General features: G+C 37.3%; 1 protein-coding gene across 7 annotated transcripts in view; it reads right to left on the bottom strand.

Annotated features, from left to right (window-relative positions):
- CPED1 (cadherin like and PC-esterase domain containing 1) overlaps positions 1–25,490 on the bottom strand; it is a 587,225-nt gene that overhangs the window by 416,910 nt on the left and 144,825 nt on the right. For 6 of the 7 annotated variants that reach the window (XM_089329475.1, XM_008258284.5, XM_089329478.1 and 3 more), the window contains exons 7-13: positions 15,406–15,548; positions 13,895–13,967; positions 12,418–12,585; positions 10,747–10,851; positions 9,021–9,190; positions 3,910–3,980; positions 3,269–3,313 (exon numbers count right to left, since the gene is read on the bottom strand). In XM_089329475.1, the coding sequence (XP_089185601.1) occupies positions 3,269–3,313; positions 3,910–3,980; positions 9,021–9,190; positions 10,747–10,851; positions 12,418–12,585; positions 13,895–13,967; positions 15,406–15,548 (775 nt within the window). Of the gene's footprint in view, positions 1–1,885; positions 1,923–3,268; positions 3,314–3,909; positions 3,981–9,020; positions 9,191–10,746; positions 10,852–12,417; positions 12,586–13,894; positions 13,968–15,405; positions 15,549–25,490 lie in introns of all 7 variants that reach the window. The other variant, XR_016231749.1, reaches the window with a different exon arrangement.

The following is a 25,490-nucleotide window of genomic DNA, read 5'->3' as shown; positions in this document are numbered from 1 at the left end:
AGTTGTCTTCAATTCTTCAGTAGTTTCTCATCATTTCCAAAATCCAGGCTTCTAAAAAGGCAAACAGGGCATTGCACAAGCCCTCCTTATCTTTCTCTCCAGTTAGATTTCCCATCATGTCCATACTTTATGCTTCAATAAGAACCAAATTTTGTATTTCTTTGTTGAACATACAGATATACCACGAAGTTCATGGTACAAGTTAACAAAAATACAGTAAGGACTGGCATTGAACCACAGTGTATTAAGCTGCCACTTGTGACACGGGCATTCCATACCGAAGTGCTGGTTCAAGAATTGTCTCCTCTGTGTCTCATCCAGCTCCCTGCTAATGCCTGACAAAGTAGCTGATGATGATGCAACTACTTGGGTTCCAGCCATCCACGAGGGAGGCCAGGATGGAGTTCCTGGCTCCTGGTTTTGACCTGACTTGGACATGGTTGTTGCATCCATTTGGAGAGTGACTCAGTGTGTGGAAGATAAATTTCTCTCTCCCCCCTTCACATTGCTCTGCCTTTCAAATAAATACATATTTTTTAAAAAAGAATAATACTGGGGCCAGCACTGTAGAATAGCGGGTAAAGTCGCCACCTGCAGTGCCAGCAGCCCGTATGGACACTGGTTCCAAAAATCTGGCTGTTCTACTTCCAATCCAGCTCTCTCTATGGCCTGGGAAAGCAGTAGAAGATGGTTTAACTGTTTGGGTCTCTGTACCCGCAGGGGAGACCGGAAAAAGCTCCTAGCTCCTGGCTTCAGATCGTCCTAACTCTGGCCATTTGGGGAGTGAACCAGCAGATGGAAGATCTCTCTCTCTCTGCCTCTGCCTCTCTGTAACTCTGCCTTTCATATAAATAAATCTTTTTAAAAAAGAACAATACTACAATAAATATATGATAATTTCATTTTAGGGAAAAAGCTGTATAAAAAAATAAGTAAGTAGTGAATTTTCTTGAATAACTCAGTGAATTGGGTACCACCTGCTTGGTTAATTTTGCTGCTTGAAAGTGAAGCCTGCAGTATACATAGTAAAAAGGATTAAAAAATTAAATAAACAAATAATCCATTTACTCACCATTCAAATAAATAAATAATAAACAAGTAAATAAACAGACTGAAATTCAGGGGCAGGCATTTAGTAAAGCAGCTACAATGCCAGTTGGATGAAACAATAGTGCCTGAGTTTCAGATCTGGCTTTGCTTCTGATCCCAGCTTCTCCCTAACGTGCACCCTGGGATGCAGCAGGTGATGACTCAAGTACCTATGTCTCTGCCACCCACACAGGAAACCTGAGTTGAGTGCCCGGTTCAAGGCTCCAGCCTGACCCAGCCTCAGTAGCTGCAGACATCTGGGGAGTGAATCAGCAGAGGTAAGATTTCTGTCTCTGTCTCTCTGCCTTTCAAGTAACTAAAAATCAAATAAACTTAGAAGCCGAAACTCAGTTCTCTGTGAGATGGAATACATTTGCAATCATTTTCTTAATCAAAACTTTAGCATGTGCTTCTTTCTGTTTCATCAGAAACTCTCCACCTCCAGCCTGGGCGCTGCAGCCCAGACCCCTGCCTGAGAACTGACTGAGTTCTGACAGCATCTTCCACTGAGTCATCAGTGTTGCATCTATAAACACCCGGTAATTCTTTGGCATGTGTCCCACCCTAGCCCCAACTTGTCTCAGGCCAGTTTACCTTGGATCTACGGAGAACACAGCTTGAGGTATGTTGATAGCAGGCAGCTTAACCTATTTGGCAAGTGTATTTGGGAAAGCTGTTTGAAGTTTTGGTGCCTTTTAATGGATTTCTTTTAACTGCAGAATTTTATTGCCCTCTTGAGGGATAATCATAACTCATATGACACACAAGAACAGCCTAGACTTAAAGATAATCCCACCTGTTCTGAGACATCATGGAGTTATTTTTTGAATCTTCTATCACGCCATAAAAGTAGGATGATTAACAGTGGAGACCCAGGTAGGAATAGTTTCAATCCATGTAAAGACAAACAGAATTTGGAAGAGTTATCTAAGTGTTCACGTTGTCTACACCTTGTTACCTGGGATCTTAAAAGCACAATCTTTTCATTCTATAAATAAGAAAATAGAAGCCCAAAGTGGTGAGGTGACTTTGCTCACGCTGCATCTAGCCCAGAGCCTAGCACTGAGTAGACTCCACAAATGTTCATTTTTACTTTGCTGCTAGCTTTTCAATAGTCTTTTCCCCACACATTTTAGGTAGCCATCTCCCAGCAGGGTAGAATAGTGCTTAGGGGGAGAGACTGACCATGAGTACAGGGCGGGAGGGCATACAAAATACTTCTTATCTTTTTCCTACTGGCAATACTTAATTTAAAGCACCATTTACTTTAATTGGGTGTATTTGTTGACTCTATTTAACTCTATTAAAGAGTTCCATGATTTTAATCAAAGTGTTAAAACATCACAAACTAAATTGCACGATTTTTTATTTGTGAAAGACTAAATTTTCTAAGTGCATGTTTTAACACCAAATATAGACAGAGATAGAGATTTTAAAAGGTACACACTGTCAAAAACAAGCCTACTATACAGAACTCTTATTTTCCCATGATATATTATAGAATATTAAGAAAATTCTGGAGTTTTGTTCCAGTTCAGGCACTTAATAGTCCTGTGTCCTTGGAAAGTCAGACTCTCTAGAAAGATACATTTGCAAGACCACTGTAATAATACTGATCAAAGTGAATAAATTATTTTAAAATATAAAGTTTATAAAAACTTAAAATGCAAGTATTTTATTGATTATGCCTTTAATGAAAAATGATGAATTTTAAGAAAAATTGAAAATTGGCTTTAAGATACTCAACTGTTATAAGGAAAATTGTACTCAAGTACTAACCACTATAATAAACATATGGCAAGAAAGAAATCATTGCAAGATGATAAGACCCCACCTAAAGATCAATGTACAAAGCTGACTAGCCAAATTTCTACTGCAGGGGTATTCATGGCAATGCTGTAAAACTGCTCAGGCCTCAGAAGGATCTGGAAGTCAGTGTGCTTCAACACACACACACACACACACACACACACACATTTCACATTCAAAAACAGAAAATTAAAAATCTTCTCATGTAAAAGTGATACATTATTCAGAAATCTAATGACTTCTCAAATATTATTTAAAAGAAATTAGCAGCCTACAGATAGTCAAAAATGCTAAAAAAGGTTATTTTTTTCAAAGTTGGAGTGTACCTAAATGCAGATAACACTACTGTACCTCTTTATTCTCAACTCACCATTATTGCAATGGATTTCTTTATCTTCATTAATAATTTGTAGCACTGCAGGTAAAAAGGAAATGTAAATTTAAAATGAAAAGTATAACCAAAAATGTAAAAAAAAAACATTGAACTGTCTCAAACATAAGGTAATGTAGTACAACACACATTTTATTATTTACCTCTAAGTAAGACTGAATACTACATTAAATAAAAATATGTTACTTTATTCAAACCTCAGCAGAATGATTATTTCAAATATGAAAATATTAAGGGAGAAAATGAGCTGTTTACTTATCACTCTCCCCAATGTGATCTACTGAAATTTCTTGTAGTTCTATGATTTATGACTACAATTTCCAAAGCTTCTTCAAAATAAAAATGCCATCCATTAGTTCTACTCTTCTTTATTCTAAATTTTTGAATTTAATCAGACAGCTATAGAAATTCTCCTAATAAATATGTATGGAACAAATGAATGAACAGAAACATGCAGAGTGCTGAAATCATTATTTGAGAGAAAAGAACATGTCCTTGTTTAATTTTCATTTTTGACTGCTAACAAAACCAAACATTTTTTAAAATGTTTTTGGGCCAGGCAATACTTATTTTTATGCTAAAATTTTAAAATTTATTTTTATGAGACTATATCCTTTTACCTTTTTTATTTTCAATTGTATCCAACAGCACTTGTGGTTTTTCAATGTTCTCATTCTCTGCAAAAGTATTCCTGCAAATACAATGCCAAACAATCCTGAATCAATGAAATGAGTAAAATCCATAGAAATTACATTTAGCACACTTTCTTTTTGTCTATGTGGGCAAAGTTATTTTGACAAAGGCAAACACTTTCTGGGTTTCATTCCTCAAAATTGGCAAACTAGCCCCAAATGAGAAGGGTGGAGATCTCATCATTTCTAATCAGTAGAAACACATTTGAAGAAAACCAGGGCAAAAAGTCATTCCTCAGTCCAAGGCAGAGCAATCTCAGATAGCCTGGGTCCAACAAAAGTGATTCAAGAATGTACATTCTTATTGGAATCTGTTTGGCTAAAGTTACACAGTTTTGAAGCAAGAAGCTTGGAAACTCTGAGACACAGCTTGAGAAGAACACACAAGGGCATTTCAAAAAAGTTAATAGAAAATAGAGTTAAAAATAAGTATTTCAGTGCAAAAAGTGAATATTATATAAGGGATATTCAATAGTTCTTGGAAAATGTGTACCATGAAAACTGCGTGGATTGAAAATTTTTGCACTAAAATAAACATCTTTTGTATAATTTATTTTTTATTTATATAAAGAGACTTCATGTATTTCATATGCAGAATTTTAAGCATGTAATGATTCTTTTCACCTTGCATCCCTCCCTCATCCTTCCCTTCTTTCTTTTTGCCTTTTAATTTTTGTGATAACACTAAAATAAGCCAGACTAAAAGGGACAAATTTCTTGTTTTCTCTGATTTGGTAGCTAACATATACAGCACAATAAATTTATCCTTTAAATCTATTTCCACAATTTTGAAGTACCCTCACACATATAATCTGAGAAATATAGGTGAACAATGCAAAAAATGACTTATGTTACCACGACTTTTATCCTTAAACTCTGATCAACAGTAGTAAGCTGTAAGGGGTAGATATGTTCTGGTGTGTTCTCCTCATTTTCTTTGTTACATAACTAACTAAATGCTTGCCCAGATTGCCATTCAAATCCTCAGATTTGGGACCAGAATAATCTAAATTGCAGACAGAAAAACTGCTGGTCCTGGTGATGGCAGACACGGCCCTCGGGCCCCACACAGCTCTACTCTCTGTGCTGTTGTGTCTCCATTTCCATTCAGCAAATGGAGATTACAGCACTTGCCTCACTTCACAGAGATCCTGTGAGAATTAAGTAAAAGGATCTGTGTGAAATAGCATTTTATAATATTTAATATCTCCAATACCATGCTAGGCATTGGAGAAGAGAAGAGATGAATAAGGCATATTCAATTCCTGCAAAACGTGAACATCACACAAGAAAGTATGCAGAATCAAGGAATTAAAATATTGCTAAAAGTTTTATAGCTATTTTATTTTTTAAAGTCTTCATTTTGTTTTGAACACAAGGAAGGAATCAGAGATGGGAGGTAATATTGCCTAGCACTCACTTTAGAATCCTTGCCACCCGCCAAGAAACGGAGAAATAAAGCAAATGTGAGATATGTTTAGTTGAAGTCCCACTGAATGCCAGGCCAAATTAAAATAAAATCCTAATTTACAGGAAGGGAAAACTAAACATGAATCTTGCAAAAGATACAACCCTCAAAAAGTACATAAACTGAATCTTGGAAACATAATTGTTTAAAAGGCATGACACTTTGTATGTTAAAGTATCCTGCAGTGATTTCTTTTATAATTTTTTGAATAAATTAGTTGTTTCACACCCATGTGAATTTTCATGAAAGCACTTCCTTACAGCAAGCTATATGCATTTTTATTTCCATTGAAGTGAAAATTGGCAGAGAGAAGATAAACACTGATTTTTGAATATTCATTCTGTTTAGATTTACACTAATTCCATACAGACCCAAGATAACTACTAGTAGTTACTTAACTACTCTTGCTTTTGTAACTTTCTCTCTCCTCATCTTGCTGCCAGAACTTTATTTAAAATGAAGGATGAAGTCATTTACCCTGTGGGGAGTGTAGATAAGCAACATCCACTTTTTTTCTGCAGAAAAAAAACTATAGATGGCCCTTGTGAATATAAAGCCAGTGATGGGGCCAGCGCCATGGCTCACTAGGCTAATCCTCTGCCTGCGGCGCCAGCACTCTGGGGTTCTAGTCACGGTTGGGGCACAGGATTCTGTCCCTGTTGCTCCTCTTCCAGTCCAGCTCTCTTCTGTGACCAGGGAAGGCAGTGGAGGATGGCCCAAGTGCTTGGGCCCTGTACCCGCATGGGAGACCAGGAGGAAGCACCTGGCTCCTGGCTTCAGATTGGCGCAGCGTGCTGGCCACAGCGCTCCAGCCATAGCGGCCATTTGGGGGATGAACCAACGGAAGGAAGTCCTTTCTCTCTGTCTCTCTCTAACTCTGCTTGTCCAGAAAAAAAAAAAATATATATATATATATATGTATATATAAAGGCAGTGATGGTCTCTCTGCAAACTATACTGGAAAAAGCACTCCGGACCCTGGAAAAGAAGGCCAGAGTCCTAGTCTCAACTCCCTTTCCATTAACTGTGCAGCTCCAACAAATGACTGATCTTCCTAGCTCTCAATTTCTCCTCTGGGAAACTGATATAATTCGTATCCTCCTTGCAATAGGTATGAATGATTATTAAATATGCAAATACATTTATTCACTGGTAAACCTAAAGATAATTATAACTGAGTATTTTTCCTTGAAATGTTGTAGGACCAATATTCTAATTGCTTCCTTATAGATCTCCAAAGTCACTTATCTCTGTGCTAACCTAGATAAAGTTTTTGAACTTGTCTTGTTTTTCCTAAAAAAGAAATTGAAATGTTACCCCCTACTGTAGAAGTTAAAGTGATTTTTGGATGGTACAGACCTGTGAAAAGGAAAGTGTACTGGTGTTCACTACGCACCTGTGTCACAGTGTGTACAAGGGACACCACATGGCACTCTGATGTTATCTTATGCAACCCTACCTCAATAACACAGAGCGAGGAGTTTAATCCACATTTTACATAGAAGAAAAATGAGTCTCAGAGGGGTCTAAACCTAGTCTCTTGTAATTAATGAACTCTGAAGTTGAGATTTTTCAATCTAAGTCTATGACTCAAAATAGTCCTGATGCTTTCTAACCATACTCAACACAATTAGTAAATTTCCAGATGGGAAGAGAATCCCATCTTCTGCGTTTAAGATTAATGGATTATTTAACCTCATAACATACGTGGAGGGTGAGAAATCTTGCTGGGGAACAGCTTTCCAAAACCTGTATCCCAAGGGAATTTAGTCAAAGTGAAAAACAATCCTTTAATAGCCTCCTTGGGAAATCAAGTGTGTTCTTCACCTGCCTATAATGATGAATGAGGCAGGCTTGGATTATCTGGGTAGGTACAAAATACAAAGTGGCTTTGAGCTGTATTAGCTAAAACTCAATTTTCAAACAACCAAAATCTTCCCCCAGGCCTTCTACTTCTTATTAAGGAATTCAGGCCAACATGATAAAGTTGTAGCTATTAAAGTGAATTCTGATCCTGGGAGATATTGTAAGAATTCTTCAAATATATGATGATTTGTATTTTTTTCTTTTTTTTAACTTTTATTTAATGAATATAAATTTCCAAAGTACAGTTTATGGATTACAATGGCTCCCCCCCTCCATAACTTCCCTCCCACCCGCAACCCTCCCCTTTCCTGCTCTCTCTCCCCTTCCATTCACATCAAGATTCATTTTCAATTCTCTTTATATACAGAATATCAGTTTAGTATATATTAAGTACAGATTTCAACAGTTTGCACCCACAGAGAAACACAAAGTGAAAAATACTGTTTGAGTACTAGTTATAGCATTAGATGATTTGTATTTTTGATTTATATAGAGTAGTGTCTCCCAGTACTGTTTTCAGGATCTCCTGAGGTGGAAGGAACTGAAGCCATTACAGAGGCAGACTGCAAGAGATGCAAATGATAATAGCAGGGCCATTTAGTCTTTGATCTCCCTGGGAGTTAAGGTTTACTTCTGTTTTCCTGGCAGTAGAAAAGTCAAATACGCCCTTGATTCTATCTGTATAGGAGAGAATGGGCCAAACCTCAGGTGCTGCCTTCACCTCTTTCACTAACTTGAGGTGTTAATAGGTTTCACCTGTCCACACCCTCCTTCCCACCTCTTAATGGAAGTGAATATAGATGGCAAACTGTCATCCCCGCCACACATTTCCTTCTGAGATTCTACTTTCTAAAACAAAAATTCCTGGGGCCGGGCATTGTGACGCAGCAGTTAAAGCCACTGCCGGTGATACTGGCATCCCCTATGGGCTCCAGTTGGAGTCCTGGCTGCTCCACTTCCTATCTAGCTCCCTGCTAATGGCCTGAGAAAAGCAGAGGAAGATGGATGGCCCAAGTGCTTGGGCCCTTGCCACCCATATAGGAGACCTGGAAGAAGTTCCTGGCTCCTGGCTTCAGCCTGGCCCAGACCAGGCCTTTGCAACTTTCTGACAAGTGAACCAGTGGGTGGAGTATCTCTCTCTCTCTCTCTCTCTCTCTCTCTCTCTCTCAACTCTGACTTTCAAATAGATAAATAAACCTTTAAAAAAAATCCTACCCTCTAAAACAACAAAACAAGTTTTGACAAAGACAGCAAACATATATTGATAAATTTGACTAGATCTTGCCAGAATAAAGTCACACTTCAAAAACCTGCTGAGTAAATATTCTTACTGTCTGGAACCCCTTTCTGACTTGGTTCATAAAAAAAAAATCTCATCTAATTCTTTCTGTCTGATGCTTCCTCAATTCAAGGATATAGATCATAGAATGAAAATAATTTGAAGCTTTTAATTTTCAGCATCACTTTATAGTGGAGTCAAGTCCTGTTGGTTTGAAAAACTCTTGGGTGTATTTTTGTTACAGTGTTTGAAGACCACTGGAATCATTATGGTTTCAATGTTTTAAAGACGTTTATTTTCCAGAGCATGAATTTTTGGACACACTTCTTTTTGTTGCTTTCTTTAATGTAGGCAAAACCTTTTTGAAATCAATCTTTAGACTTCAAATTTTTTGGACTGCACAATTCAAATTTGTGGCCGTCTTACCATTCCAGTGGAAGTAGCTGCGTCTTTTTATTCATGAGCCGAAACTGTTCAAGTGCATTTAAGAGGGACCAGTATTGAGTCAAAACCGAGCCAGGTTTCCCCATAGGACTCTCCATAGCATAAAATTCATGCATCACAGATTGAATCCCAGGAGTAGTAGATGGGAAGAGCTGACAAGGAATATTCAAACACAAAATATCAGCGAAAGTTATTCAAGATAAATTACAGCACAGTATTGCTAGAGAAGCCTTCATACTCATAGTCAGATATTTTAGAATATCTGAAATTATTAAAATGCACTAGCCAGTGTCATAATTTAATATTCTCTGCAGTTGTCAAGGTCAGTGCCACTTTTTATAAGGAACTTTGTTGATATCCTATTTCTAAATGAGGTGAGTTTACTTTTCATTGAATAGAAATAGATTTCTCCTTGCTGCAATAAATAACCCAAACAGCTAAATAGCAGAGTGAGTCAGACAGTGGGAAGAATGAAGAGAAATCCACTTGGGCTACAAGTGAATTATGCCAGGGTGAGAAATATTAATCTCATCAAAGAAAATAAACAGCCCATATCTATGCCTATCCTGTTTTCTACTTGGAGTCAGGAAGTTGGGATTTGCTCTTTCTCTTGCAAAATAATTCTTAAGTTTTTCCTCACATTGTGTCAGCAGATGTCCTCTACATTCACAACATCTTAAATTATGAATTCCAAAACAGCAAGGCCAGGTAGCTTTGTATCTCTTTCTATAGTATTGAGTAAAACTACTGGGCATGTGATAATAATAAACTATATCCAAACTAATTAAAATGATGATGTGTTAGTTGAATTATCTTTGGGAAAATAAACTCCTTTAAGCCATCCAAAATATGGGGCTAAATTATAACAACAACTATTAAACACTACTTACTTTAGTAAATTTGTTGCAACTCACTCAACTCACACAGATTTTTTAAAGCAAAAAAAGGGGGGCTTGTCCCAAATATCAGGTTAATAATGAATTGCTATTGGCTTTATTAAAATGCTATTTTAAAAAGATGTTTGTATGAACAAATCTCACGTGAAAACAGACAAATTCATTACAGTCCACATAAATGGCAGAACTGGAAATGAAGCATACACTGTGCATATGTACCTGCTTATGCAATAAATTACCCTTTGGTATTGACTATTACATTAACAGAACCAAGAAAAGTACATAGAAGAGAAAGTGAGCATCCTTCTTAAGGCTAAAACCAGTAAAGGTTGTTAGAATTATTTATATTTTTTCTTTGAATTTTCCAATAGAATTGTAAACATTTATGATTTAGGTAGTTTCCTACAATATTCTTGCTATATTGATTTATATTTGATTTTGCACAAACAAAAGGATATAGTAAGCAGGAATAAATTTTGATTACATGTAAATGTCCCAAAACCAGAAAAAGTATAACTTGGTTGGAAAAATTCTGACATTTTCCCCTTGAGAGCTGTCAAATCCTGGCAGCTGTACTAATCCCATATTCTTTTACCCCAACACAAGTTCTCTATTGTCTGCAAACTCTTAAAGTAAAGCATATAAATCTTATTCATCTTACTATTCAGATCTCTGAGAAGAAAAAAGATTATTAAGATTTCTATTTCTGAAAGAAATATCTTCCTCTTGTTTGAAGTGAAAACTTGGTAGCTTAGATTTGATTTACTACAATCTCCATAATCAAGAGGAATCAAATGTCACTTTTGTTTTACCAGTTGGAATTGTCCCAGACCTCCAAGCTCTTCTATGAAAGTCATAATTGAATTAATTTCCTCTATAGGCAGGCATTGATTTAGTTCCTTTTGATAGTTTTCACCCTGTAATCGGGAGAGGAAAAAAAAAAAAAAAAAACTTAAGCAATTGCCAAAATGTCAAACAATGTTAGCCCAATTCCCTCTCACTTCATAAACTGAATTTTGAACTGAATAAATACACAGCTGGGCTCATTAATACTACACAACACATAGCAACTTTGACTTGTCACAAGGATGTTTGTGCATAAGGACATTTCCTACTTCACAAGGAGGACCTGCATCAGACAGTTCAAGAATGCTTTGGCCGCGAGGGTGGTGAGCTCAGCACAGAAGGGCAGGACGGCCTGTGACAGCCACTGGGGAATGCAGGCAGAGCATCCCTTGGGCTCTGGGCACTCGAGGTAAGAGCCTCAAATGGATCTTTACACATGAGCCCCACACCTGGGAGATTAACATCTTGGAGTTTCATGGACTCTGGAGAACAGACATCCCCCATATTTCCCCACCCTCATTATTTCTAAAGCACCCTAAAGAGTAGAAGGTGCACAGATTACCACTGTTTCTGGATTGAGTACTTTTAATGACATCCATGCATCAGAGATGGAAAAAAGGAAATAGAAGGAAAATCATACGAAAATAGTCCAAAAGGTCAGGTTACAGCTCTCAGAGACGTCGTCCCTAGAGCACCAACGGTTGTGAGGCCTTACATTCTACACTGCCAAGTTCTCGGAATGTAACTTTTAGACAGAAAAATACCCAGGACACAATACTTTATATAACAATCTGCACAGATTTTTTAATACATCAAGAAAACGTGTGCTAACACATGATAAAAACTAACCACTGTCACCCTGAATCACGGCACCTAATCATCAGCCTCTAATGAAATATGTTAGCTGTTGTGACTGCTCCAAAAAATTAGGGTTGCAACTCCAGTCTCCTGATATTGAACTGCAGCGTTCATCACTATTCTAGACTACCTCCCAAAAGTTTTAACCTTCTCATATTAAAGTATCCCTCTAGGGGCCAGTGCTGTGGCATAGGGGGTAAAGACACCACCTGCAGTGCTGGCATCGCATATGGGCACCGGTTCAAGTCCCTGCTGCTCCACTTCTGATCCAGCTCTCTACTATGGCCTAGGAGAGCAGTGGAAGATGACACAAATCCTAGGGCCCCTGCACCCACGTGGGAGACCCAGAAGAAGCTCCTGGCTCCTGGCTTCGGATTGGTGCAGCTTTGGCCACTGCGGCCAATTAGGGAGTGAACCAGCAGATGGAAGACCCCCCCCCCCGCCGCCTCTCCTTCTCTCTATGTAACTCTGACTTTCAAATAAATAAATAAATTCTTTAAAAAATCCCTTTAGATAAAACATGTATAATGTGTAATATATACAGACATTCCTTAGGAATTATGAACTGCTTTACTTCTTGAAAGTACTTCATGTTTTAACCTAAAATGTTATCATAAATAGACAGTCATGTCCTTGGTTGACATAAAAAATAATAATAGTCTTTAGGTAAGAAAAAATAATTTCAAATGAATTATCAAACTGCTTCATTGCACAATAAAGAAAATGACACCTTCAATGGAGTGACTAAAAAATTTATCAGTGAACAAATATGTACTTACCTTAAATATACCTGATCTATAAAGTTTCTGAAATATCTCAGAAAATGCAGAAAGCGAAGATTCATTGGGGAAGAGAAAATTGAAAGTATCCTTTAGAAGGAATTCTTCTGTGTTTTGGTCCTCAAGTTCCACACTATCATCATCTTGAAAATTTAAATGTTCATGCACCTTTAGAAGATTAAAAGCACAAGTAGTGTTCACTGGTTTACTTAGAATACAGCAGACTTACTTCTAAGACATGATTTATTTCCTGTAGGACTGTAGATCAGAACTGACATCTAGTGGTCCTTTTGGAGGTAAACAGTTTTATGAATGTGAGTAATGTTCTTTTGAAGACACAATTCTTTCAAGTGTAATAATGTACTATACAGTTGCATTAGTTTATCTTGAAACTCTTTATAGTTGCAGGATTTGTGTTCATGGATGATAATTCAAGAACATGACAATTTTTCTGGAGTATAAATCTAAAAGTATATAATATAAACTATTATACACATATTCAAAATAATAAACAAATGATCATTAAAAAAGTCAGTTCATAAATTCTCAAAATTTTATGGATAAATCTTACTACTAGTGAATAAAATGCCTGGACCATATATTATATTGTCGATTTCCATGTATAATAGTTTGAAAAAAGAGTAAATGTTATATAAAGTTGAATACCAATTACACATAAATTTATTTTGTTCGTCTTCCTTTCTTCCTACTCCATATCCCAAGATAAGCTTTTTAAAGACCAGTTCAGTCAATTGTTTTTTATCTTCTTGCCATGAAGGGCTCTTTTACAAGAAAAGTAGTTTGGAGAGATGGTGTGAGAGTTTATTTAATTTAGGAGAAAGGAAAATAATTGGTGTACAAAAAACACTCCTTAATTTACACATTTATGCTAGAAAAAAATTCAAAAATTGTCATGGCTTTTAAGTGAAGATACAGATCAATTTTAAGCTAAATGCTTGCACATAAAGAATTAAAAAGCTACCTTTTTTATAATACCATATGATTACACTGGTCATCTGCTATCTTCTATTATTGCATGCCTGCTTTTCTCCATTGACACATACTTGATTTTATACAACATTTATTTCATAGACAGTGGTGAACCATAGAAAATTCATCTTTGCTCTCCAGAGACACATAATGTGATTGGAAATCATAGGTTTCCATATATTACTTAATTCTCTGAACTTTGGGAAATATATGGAGTCTTTTAACCTTTTTAAGGTTCATGGAAAAGGCATACTAAGAAAATGTATGCAGTATTTCAAATCTTTTACATGAAAATGAACTTACTTTTAAATTGTTTTCCATAAACTTTTTGAAAGTGCTTCATGTAAGTTTGTAGTAACTTTGATGCAAACTCTTATTTCTTGATTGGTCATTATGAATGAAAACAGCACACACACACACACACACACACAGATCCTTGACCAAAAGGCAGATGCTGGCAGTAATCATGAAGCCTTTGCCAACTCACCTGGAGTACCAGAGGGTGCCTGAAACTGTCATACCCGATGTCAACAGTTAAGAGTTGAAAGCATAATCTGCATCTGAAATAAAAGCACAAGCTAAGAGTAAAATGCAGTATGCTCTGCCTTTCAAATAAATATATAAATCTTAAAAAAAACTTAAATATGGAGAATGAAACTTTCCTACTCCTATATGTAGACTATTATCCACATAAGTATGATAAAATTCTTTAATTATTTTTTTTTATTTGAGAGACAGAAAAGGGGTAGAGGTGGAGTGACAGAGAGTTACCACCTGGTTCACCGCCCAAATGTCTGCAGCCACTGGAGCTAGGCCAAGCCTAAGCTGGGAACTGGGAACTCAATCCAGGTTTTCCAAGTACTTGAGGGATCACTACTTGAGGGCAGGGATCCAACTACCTGAGCCATCACTTTCTGCCCACCCCCCAAGGCGGGGCACTATTAGGAAACTGGAATTGGGAGCAAAGCTGAGACTAGACACCCGGCATCCAGGCATCCAACATGAGAAGCAGTGTCCCAAACAAGAGTTTTAACCATTCTGTCAAACACCTGCCTTTTCCTCTCCTTCTTTCTCTCTTCCCTTCCTTTCCTTTCCCTTCTATGCCCTTCACCTCTCCTCCCATCCTCTCCTCTCCCCTCCCCTTCCCTTCCCTTTCTATGCCTCATTCCCTCTCTCCCTCTCTCCCCCTCCCCTTTCTTTCTTCTTTTTGACATGCTAGATACAACATTTCCTTAGAACAAAGGCAATACATTATATTCAAGTAGGTTGCGATCTGGAGATACCAATGATTGAATTTTGTTAGTAAAAGACTTTGTTTCCTTCTGTGTATTTGCAACTCAGTGGGAAATCCTACAATAAACTCTATAACGTGTAAGTGAAATTACACCTGGTTAACATTGCGATAGAAGTAGCTGTGGTTGAAATGCCACTGCAATTTAAAAATTAATTTAGGGGCCAGCATTGTGGTGTAGTTTGTAAGTCACCATCTGTGACGCTGGTCTACTATATGAGCACCAGTGCAAGTTCCCGCTGCTCTGCTTCTGATCCAGCTCCCTGCAAATGCATCTGGGGAAACAGCAGAAGATGGCCCAATGCTTGCGCCCCTGCCACCCTCATTGGAGACCAGGCTGGAGTTCCTCGCTCCTGGCTTTGGAATGGCACTGGCAGTTGTGGACATCTGAGGGGTGAACCAGTGGATGGAAGACCTCTCTGTCTTTTCTCTGTCACTCTGCCTTTTAAATAAACAAATTAACCTTTAAAAAGTTTAATTTAAAAATGTGCATTATGTCTTGTCACTACTATTTAGATACTAACAAATCTGTAACATGCTCTGAAGTTTTAGGACCTGTAAGTGAGGCCACACATATGTAGAAGATTATACTTGTATGTTACAAAATTTTCCAGGTACCACCTACTTATAACAATCAAGAAATGTTTTCATTAACAATTTCTAGCACATCGGTTTTTTTTTTCATTTATAATTTAAAATGTGTTTACCTATTGAAGGTCTTTGGTCCCAGAGTAGATGCTTCACTGAACACTTCAGCTGCCAGCAACAGTTTGGTAATTACTTCCTTCATGTTATCAAAAGCCTGCAGAGGGGAACTGGCCCTCAGGAATGTCTCAAAAAATGTTTGCAGCTGTGAACAAAATAAAAGATGTAGATGTTCAAACAATAGGCTCAGTTTGTCTTTCTAGCCCTTTTGAGATAATCAGTTAGAAGGATTCCTTTAGTTTATCTCTCCTGGGTACATTAAAAAAATAGAAATGCTTGATAAGCTAAGGCTTATATATCTTATAACTTAAATTACTTAAGAGGTGCTTTCTTCAGCTTGTTTGCCTCATTTCACAGCATCTCATCTTGGAAAGTGCACTGGAACTTACATAACAAGGCTGTGATCAAGGTTCCCCACTTTAATTTGTGACCCCACTAAAGTAGTGAGCTTGCACTAGCCACTCACCTCTTTACATTGGGGTGAACACTGAAAGAGAGTTGTGAAGCCAAATTAGTAGAAAATGTGTTTGAAACCGAGAGACATTTAAATCTCACTTTTTATTAACACTTTTCAGCAAATATTGTAATAAAAATGACTGTGTCAATGGTGCTTTTTCAACCTGTTTTTCTGCAGAAGCTCTACCCAACTAGAGAAGAATCTGAGAACCAGTGTCCTGCTAACATTTTAAAGACTTCTTGTGGGTAGAGAACATGGGCAATATAACAAAGGAAAGGTTAAGCTAAGATTCATCTATGCTTCTTAGGATCATTATAGTTAGCTTCACAAATAACTATTTTTATTTGCTTATATATTTAAACAATCATAAAACCAAAGTACCTCTTGAAGAGGCTTAGCACCAAAGTTCAAGTCAACATTTCAAAGAAGGATAAAAGAGATCTCACATTGATTCATGAACTTCATTCTTTCAAAGATGAAGAACAAAAAATATTTGTTGAAGAAACATGCATCAGGTATTCTATTAATGTTTTTGGAAGAACAGACTAAGTCTATCTGAGCTGTGTATGATTTCAAAGAGAAAAACTTTTGTTGCTGCGATCATGAAGGACAAATATTGGCACAGATCACCTGAGGAAAATAGTAAATGTATCCTTAACACGCACAGGCAAAATTCCCAAGGCAAACAAATACTGAATTCATCAACGTTTACCAGCAGGAAAACAAAAATCTAATGCGATGACATAGGAAGACCCCAAAAACACATTCAGAGCATCTGGCAGTGTGGATGTTTTTCCATTTTACTAAGGAAAATGAATGGAATAATTATATAATGAAAAGAAAACAAATTAATGCCAACACTAAAAATGTTAATATGCCCCTGAGTCAAAATAGAATAACATGCTTTTTATAAGGAAAATAAACATCATATTTCACTTAGTTCACCATATTATGTAGAAAAGGTTAGTTGTGATATGACCGTGTTTTCCTAGTGTTTCCTGAATATCACAGAGGTTGAGGCTAACAATACTTGAAGTTGGAAAAGGTCTGTGTAGTACATAAGACATGTAGGATTGCTTGTGAGATGATATCTTCCAGGGGAAGAACACTTAGTGATTTAATGTCTTGGGGTTGTATTTATTCTCCTAATGTAGAAATGATTATTTCTTAATTTTTGATGCTAATAGTGAGCATGGAATATGGCATGCCATTCAGTACAACTTTTAATGAAACTCAGAACACACTGCATGACCCAGTGGTTACACGGTACACTCTGTGGACTGAAGATCCCAGGTTCAACAAGAGAACTTGTGGCACCACTAACAATGCTTCCCTTAAGGAGGATTATTGGGATTAAATGAGACAATGAACTTGAAGTCCCCACCTAGCACAACACTATTCGGTCATGTTCACTGCCTTTATTTTTTTATCAACTAAAACAAGACAAGTTCAGGGAACCTAAATTGACCTAATAAAATAAAACCTTAAACCAAAGCAAAAAAAAACAAGAATAAAACAAGACAACTCCATGGCCATGCCCAGAGTTCAGTTAAAGGGGTTGTTGAACCCAAATTCCCATAATAAAATGCATATTGGTGAGAATAACTAATAAAGAATATTTTTAAAATATATTACTTAAATACATAAAAAGAATGTAAGTTATGAAGAAAATCATTGCCTTGACAAGATAAAATGAGTAAAGAACATTTTAAATTGTTAACATAACATGAAACTATTTTAGGAACTATAAATTTTCTCTCTTCAGTGTAAAAATGAAATAAAATCTTAGTACATTTAAAGCATTACCTTATAAAATTACAGTTGCAAACCAGGCAAGGAAGGCATCACCATTTTTTTGTGGTGGTGTAAAACTCAAGAAATAATAAGTAAGGTATTTATATTTTTACTTTGATCCATTCAACCAGTTTATTAAGATACAAATAGGTAGCCCAAAATTATCAATTAAAACTGGAAGGAGAACTGAAGATGTATATAAAAGTATAGACAACTTGAATTATGCCTTTGATCTCTGAAAATACCCTCAATGTGTTATTATTCACCTCATTGCCCGCCTTGAGTTTCACAAGTCCTCCCATGCGGCATTCTGGGTTCTCCTTCCTTATTTCTCTCTATCTTCCTATAAGACCTTGAGCAAATTACTCCCAGTGTCAGCACAGGTTATTTGTCCTGGGTTAACTTGCTGGCTTTCTTGTTTGCTCTCACTACTCGATTGTAGGAGTTTCCAGGTCAAAAACGGTCCCATTTTATCTTTGGGTTTCCAGTGCCTAAAGTAGAATTAACTTCAGTAAATACAGTTGAATAACTAATCTTAACTATGACACAACAGAAACCACAAAGAGCTTGATGACAAGAGAACCAGCTTCCCACAGCTTCTGGGTAACACAGTTTTCCTCATTAGGACCAACAGCCTGTTTATCTCTCACTTTCATCTCCAGGGAGAGAGAAGAGATTTTTTTTTTTTTCCTGGTGACTTGTAATGAAACCCTTGAAAAATAGAAGCTTACAATTAATCTAAGAATTATGGCAAGGGAATAAATGTTCATCAATATTAGTGTGTTTTTTGTGTGTAAAGTAATGTTTTTGACTAACTGGGAAACTGTAGCAGAACACTAATATTTCAATATTTTAAACTTTGGGTAGTGTGTAATAATAGCATTGCACCTTACTAAAGTTTACCAGGATTTCTCTCAATGTTATTGTGTAAAAGGGAAATTTTCATCTTCAATATTGGTACTTAAAAATCATTGTGCACTAATAGTCCTATAAGTAACACTGAGTATTAGGAAAATGCAAATTAAAACCAGTGAGATATTACTTCATACTGATTAGGATAGCTATCATAATATTTAAAGAAAAAAAAAGAACAGAAAACAACATGTATTGGCAAGAATATAAAGAAAGTAGAACCCTCTGCTGGTAGAAATGTAAAATGGTGCAGCTCCTTAGAAAACAGTTTGATGATTCCTCAAAAATTTGAAAATAGAATCACCATAAGATCCAGCAATTCCACTTCTGGGTAGACAGCTGAAAGAATGCAAAGCAGGCTCTCAGAGAGAGATATCTGCACACTCATGTTCATAGTAGCAAATTCAGAATAACCAAAAGATGGAGCAACCCAAGTATACATCAAGGACCAAGAGATAAACAAACTGGGGTCTGCATGTGCAATGAATATTATTCAGCATTAAAAAGGACAGATAGTCTGATATATGTTACACCATGGATGAACATAGAAGACACTATGCTAAGTAAAATAACTTAGTCACAAAAGATATTGATGATTCCACTTACATGAGATATCTGGAGTAATCAAATGCATAGAAACAGAAAGAAGATGGTCAGGGGCTAGAGGGCAAATGAGGAGTGGTTCTTTAATGAATATATAATTTCAGCTGTGCAAAAAGTTCTGGAGATTTGTTGTGCAGCATTGTGAATATACTTAACACTACTAGGATATCCATTTAAAATAGTTAAGATGGCATGCTTTATGCTATGTTTATATTGCCACAATTAGAATTTTAAAAATAATTTTATTTATCTATTGTGTTTATCTGAAAAGCACAAGGAGAGAGAGAGAGAGAGAGAGAGATCTCACAGCCACTGGTTCACTCCCCAAATGGCTGCAACAGCTAGGGCGGGGCCAGGCTGAGCTCGGAGCTGGGGTGCCAATCTAGGTCTCTCACATGTGTGGCAGGGACTCTACCACTTGAGCTGTCACCTGCTGCCTCTCAGGTGCATGTTAGCAGGAAGCTGGAGTCAGAAGAGGAGCTTGGAATAGAACGTGGGTGTCCCAGGCAGTAGCATAACCACTACACCAAACACCTGTCCAATTCATGTTGCCGTTTTCACAGTTGCACTGTCTCTAACTATAATAGTAGTCTAACCATGGGCTAATTTTGGATCATCAAATTCGAAAGGATCATTTCTTTAATAGAAAATTCGCAAAACAAAGCAGAACAACAACAGAACGATCCGCCCCTTGCTCTGTTTCTTAGTTCCTGCACATAGTGGAAAATTTCTCTATCCCCATGCCATCGCCTCCTAGGCTCTGATTTGTCCTTAATCATTCTTATATCCTTAAACTTATTATCTCTTTGTGTAGGATATGAAATAACACAGAAGAAGCTTGAATGCAAGCACGAATGATCCAGAAGAGAGGGCAAGTTAATGATGGACACAAGTCTTGAAAGCTTCAGGTTACAGTCAGTATTTAAAGAAATACATGGTGGGGTGGGAGAGTACTTCAAAATGTTCACGGAAAACAGAATTAAAGTTTATTTTTGTGCAAAAAATGAAATCGATGCATAAGTTTTTCAAAATATGTGTTTTCCAAGTACTTTTTCAAGACCACCCCTCTCATATAACTAATAAGAGCTCAGACTCAAGTTTATTTATCAGTAGAGCCGAGGGCATTCAATTAAATATACAAAATCCAAGATTCTGTTTTCTTTGGTCAAATTAAAGGAAGAAATGGGACCACTGAAATCCACCCATATTGAATGCAGCTGGAATGTAAGCCTGCTATTTGGGATGGATATTACACTGCCTCGCTCAGACTCCGCAGAGCACTGTCAGACTTGACCTAACCAATATATCTCCCAGTTTCTTGCAGAACTCTTAAAATGCATCTGAAGTCATCCAACTATCTCAGAATTTCATTCCAATATAATGCATTTTATATATGAAACCTTTTTTGATTGCCCTATAATTCTCAATAAGAAAAATGTGTTCATAAATTTTTCAAAGTTTTAGTGACTCCATGTCTCTAAGTTTTAGTAAGAAAATGTTCTAAAGAGTTATGACACAACTTTGGTCATCACCATTTGTCAAAGATAATAAAAATATACATTTTATTAAATAATTTCTAAAATAAAAAAGTAAAATTACTTTAGAAGTACACCTCTCAAATGAATATGATTTCTTTTTATTTAACTAGTCCATATATCCACTGAAAAAATATTAATTTCTTGCTAGAATGAGACAGACCCAGCAACAGTATTAATATTATTCTTAACATAAGCACAGATAAAATGTGTCCACATTAATACATAGATGTGTATGGAAGAATTTATTTAGAGCAACACGGCTTAATTCTTTGAACTCCTTCCAAGATAGATGAAAAAACATCACAATGATTTATCACGAAATGTTCAATTGTGTTAAAAACGAACTGAAAATGACCTCAGTTGTGAAGGATTTGTAACCTTCAATTTGTCTAATGGACACCATAACGTATTTAAACTTATCTCTCTATATGCATCTTTTTATCCCTGGAGCAATTATCATCAGGGGCAAATGAATGCTAGGTCTTTCTTTTGAAGAGCACAGGGTGTTTGTCTGAGGGATGGGAAAGGAGAACTTGCTTCAGAGGTGTCTTTGAGAAATCTTTTGGAAATAACACAAAAGGTCATGTTCTGGGCATTGAGTCTCTTGAAAGCGGCTGTGCCCCCGTGAACCCCCTGCAGGGTCCCCATGAGTGCTCCAAGGGCACATGACACCACAATGGGGGATCATAGCCTTCGGTGTGGCAGAAGACAACCTGTAAGTGGGCATTCTGGACTCTGGAAGGAGTCGCCTTCACGTTTTAAATGGATCCGATTCAGGAAGAAAATCAGATATTTAAAAATGGAGGAAAAAGGATATGAGAAAGGGTAAAATTACTAAATTACACCCTAAGTAGTGATGGAATTTTTCATTTTTGGTGTATGGTGTGGTATTTGAACGTCATTCTCTGTTGTATTTAATAATCACTACCCTTAGCCAAGCTGACACTACGTGACGGGCAGTACATTTAGCATGGACGCTCTTTGTGTTCATAGCGATGCTATGAAGATGATTACTCGTTATCCCCACTCTACAGATACAGAAACTGGGAGCTGAGAAGGCAGGTTTGTGCCTATGGTTACAGGGCCAGGAGGTCACGAATGTGAGGGCTGAAGTCGGTACTGCTGCCCATGCCTTTGACTGTACAAGACCAGGAATACAGATGGATCCTGAAACACAGTCGAATGAATCATCTGTGTTTTTACTTTCTGGAAAATGTGTTTGAAACTCTCAGGCACATGCCTTTATAACCACACATCTAAAATATCAATTCAACCACTTGAGTATTTATGTAGCCTAATTACATTTTGGAAAAACTACGAACTTTTTTGTAACTTAATTCAAATTGCCTGGATTAAGAAAAAAAATTGTTTTCAATCAAATGATTAAAAAATATAAATATTCAGATAATTTGTTATAGCTCATCGAAAATTGTCCTGCTTAAGGGTAACCACGGAAAAACTGAACTGGCCTAACCTAAGTTTGGATACATTTTACTCATTTCTTGGTATTAGATCAAAAACTTTAATATTTAAATACGTTTTATGCTTCCAAGGACAGGAATTTTTTATTCATGTGTAGTTCTTAACAATCCTAAGCTTTAAAGCATACATTAAACTTGGAAGTTCAGAATGCAGATTCGGTGAGATTTAAGCAGTTTCATCACTGAAAATTACAAATTCTCCCACAAGTGTATGACAGAATTGATCAGAAGCACAGTGCAGAAATACAAAGGGCTGCGAATAGAATAAAAATTTAATTATTTGCTTTGAGTGGAAGAACTTTGATTGCCTTATATTCAGCCTTCTCAGAGGCCTCGAAGATTTTCTTCATTAGCCCTGCTGGAATTTCTCAGTGGGATATAAAGCAGCAGAAGATTGAACAGTAAAGAGCCAAAGCTGAAGTTGTAAAGACTTTATCATTGAAGTCTCTATGTGTACGTCTGCGCATTTCCTTTATATGAATGCCATCGTTCACAACTATTTCCACTGAAGTTAAAACACAAGGTTTCCTTACATTTCCAATAAGAGCTGACAGCCTATTTGAAAACTTCATCTTTTATTAATTGTCACAATGAGAAAATAACACTGAAAACTGGTAATCTTTGTGACAGGTAAGAGGAGCATTTTTAACAGGCAGTACTAAAAAAATGTGCAAACAGGGATGTATTCACCAGAAACACACGTAATTCATATACCTGCTTTTAAATCAGTAAGATAGAGGGAAAATATTTTCAATTTATATTCTGGATATTTTATGCAGGGCATCTATTTTAGGTCTAATTAAGCATCATCATTAATCACAAGAGAAAAGAAAACATTTTTGCTATACAAAATAGAGTCTGTTTGTACACTAAAGGAAACAATAGGACAACTTGTCCTTACTTATGTGTGGCTGTGGTGTTAAAATCCATTGAATCTGTAGTAGATTTATTATCACTCCCAGCTATTTTTTTACACCTCCCTCCTATCAGCTACTTTATACCTGTCTCACATTAAACAAAAATCCATCTTTTTACATGGGGTATTTTAAATGGGCACTTAATTATTATGCTTAATTTAAAAGCTCATGCTTAGTATCTAGTCAAACATGACACTATCTAGCACAAGTCAATTTTTTTTAATTTTTTTTTTGACAGGTAGAGTGGACAGTGAGAGACAGAGAGAGAGAGAGAAAGGTCTTCCTTTTCTGTTGGTTCACCCCGCAATGGCCGCTGCGGCCGGCACACCGCGCTGATCCGAAGCCAGGAGCCAGGTGCTTCTCCTGGTCTCCCATGGGGTGCAGGGCCCAAGCACTTGGGCCATCCTCCACTGCACTCCTGGGCCACGGCAGAGAGCTGGCCTGGAAGAGGAGCAACCGGGACAGAATCCAGTGCCCGGACCGGGACTAGAACCTGGTGTGCTGGCGCCGCAGGTGGAGGATTAGCCTATTGAGCCGCGGCGCCGGCAGAAGTCAATGTTTTGTACCGCGTGCTGAGCACTGACTTTCACTACTTCCAATCACTTTCTTTTCCTTTGCTGCTGAGCCATCGTTATAAAGCCAATTTCCAATCAAGGCATTTCCCTGCTCAGATAGGGAGAAGTCCCTGATAACCACAGAGGCAGGTAGCATCATAAACAGTAGAATTTTGAGCCTTTTTGTTACAAACTGCATTATTTTTATGAGAACTCAAAAACTGATACATGCAATCCTTAAATGTTTTTAAATTAAAAAAAAAAAATTCTGGGCCAGTTTTGTGGTGTAACAGGTAAAGCTACCTGCAGTGCTGGCATCCCACATGGAGGTTAGTTTGAGTCCCAGTGGCTCCACTTCTGATCCAGCTCTCTGTTATGGCCTAGGAAAGCAAAAGAAGATGGCCCAAGTGCTTGGGCCCCTGCTCCCATGTGGGAGACCTGGAAGAAGCTCCTGGCTCCTGGCTTTGGATTGGCCAAGCTCCAGCTGGTGGCAGCCATTTGGAGAATAAATCAGGAATGGAGGGTCTCTCTCTCTCTCTCTCTCTCTCTGCCTCTACTTTTGTAACTCTGCCTTTCAAATAAATAAATAAAATTTTAAAAAGTAAATACATTTTCAAAATTCCTTCATCAATCTTCTGATGTACAGCCAAAACCCTTTATTTGCATATAGGTGAACTAATTGGAAGTGCAAGTAATCTAATTTACAGAAACCTCACCCACAAAGCAATGGTTGAAATGCCATTAGAGGAGGAACTTGCAAAAAAAAAAAAAAAAAAATCTCAGGGCAGACTCTTTCTAAGCTTTACAATTTTCGCCCAAACAATGGGGATGTTTCAAAGCAAGTTTCCTGTATTGATGCTTTTATAAATATTCAGCTTTGCTTTTGTAGAAGCAAGTCCATTTGTTTAGGGGCTTACAGTTCATTAGTGCATGTGTTAGCACGCTACTCAATAGTATAGGGAACAAACTTGCACTTCGCCTGCTTGCCCCAGCACTGGGCTCTCTGTTCAGCAGTCAGCATGCTGTATGGAGGGAGGGCAGAGCATTGTTGAGCACAACAAGTTGTCAAGTGACAACTGAAGTAGATTTTGCTCCCTGGAGGTCTGAGTCCTAATTCCAGCTGACATTTATTGGCTCTGTCATTCCTACTAAACCATGAAGGCTCATTTCCTAATCCATCGAATAGGTATAAACATATCACCCTATCTCCCCGGGGCTCTTAAAAGTTTCCAATGAGGCCATACATGAGAATACACCAGAGGAATAAAATGACCCTCAGTTTACAGTTTATAGCCATTGCCCCATGGGGCTCGAGTCTAATATGTCTTACCTTGCTTCACCCACTCCACAAAGCCTGTGCTTTCTTCTCTTCCATTCCCTATTCCTCCCCTTCAGGACATCCTAGGAGTCCCCTTCTCCCACAGACATACAAACTCCAGCCAAATAACGCAGCTCATGCTTCTGAGTTCATACCTATGATTCCACCTGTGTGTCCCCTGAGGTCTTTACAAAACAAATGTACACATTTTTCCCCATTTCCAAAGACACCCTACTTATTCTTCTAAGCTCAGCTAAAACACAATCCATTTTGTGGAACTCCCTCACTTTTCCCAGACTGAATAATTCTCTCCTGTCTCAGCAACCATGAGGCATTGCTGCATTCTGCAGTATTAGAGTTACTTCTAAATAGGTATTTCTTCCCCATTGCAGAGATCTTTGAAAATCAACCAATATTTCTCTGTTGACACCTTCACATTGCCCAGGGCATACCTGGTGTCTATGAAACATTTTGCAATACAATTAAGCTGAATGAATTAAGAATGATTAATAT

This window comes from Oryctolagus cuniculus, chromosome 3, assembly GCF_051225735.1.
Source record: "Oryctolagus cuniculus isolate XC-2025 breed Fujian yellow rabbit chromosome 3, ASM5122573v1, whole genome shotgun sequence".
NCBI classification, from domain to species: Eukaryota; Metazoa; Chordata; class Mammalia; order Lagomorpha; family Leporidae; genus Oryctolagus; species Oryctolagus cuniculus.
Note: the sequence above shows the minus strand (reverse complement) of the source record. Positions and strands in the feature narration are given on the sequence as shown.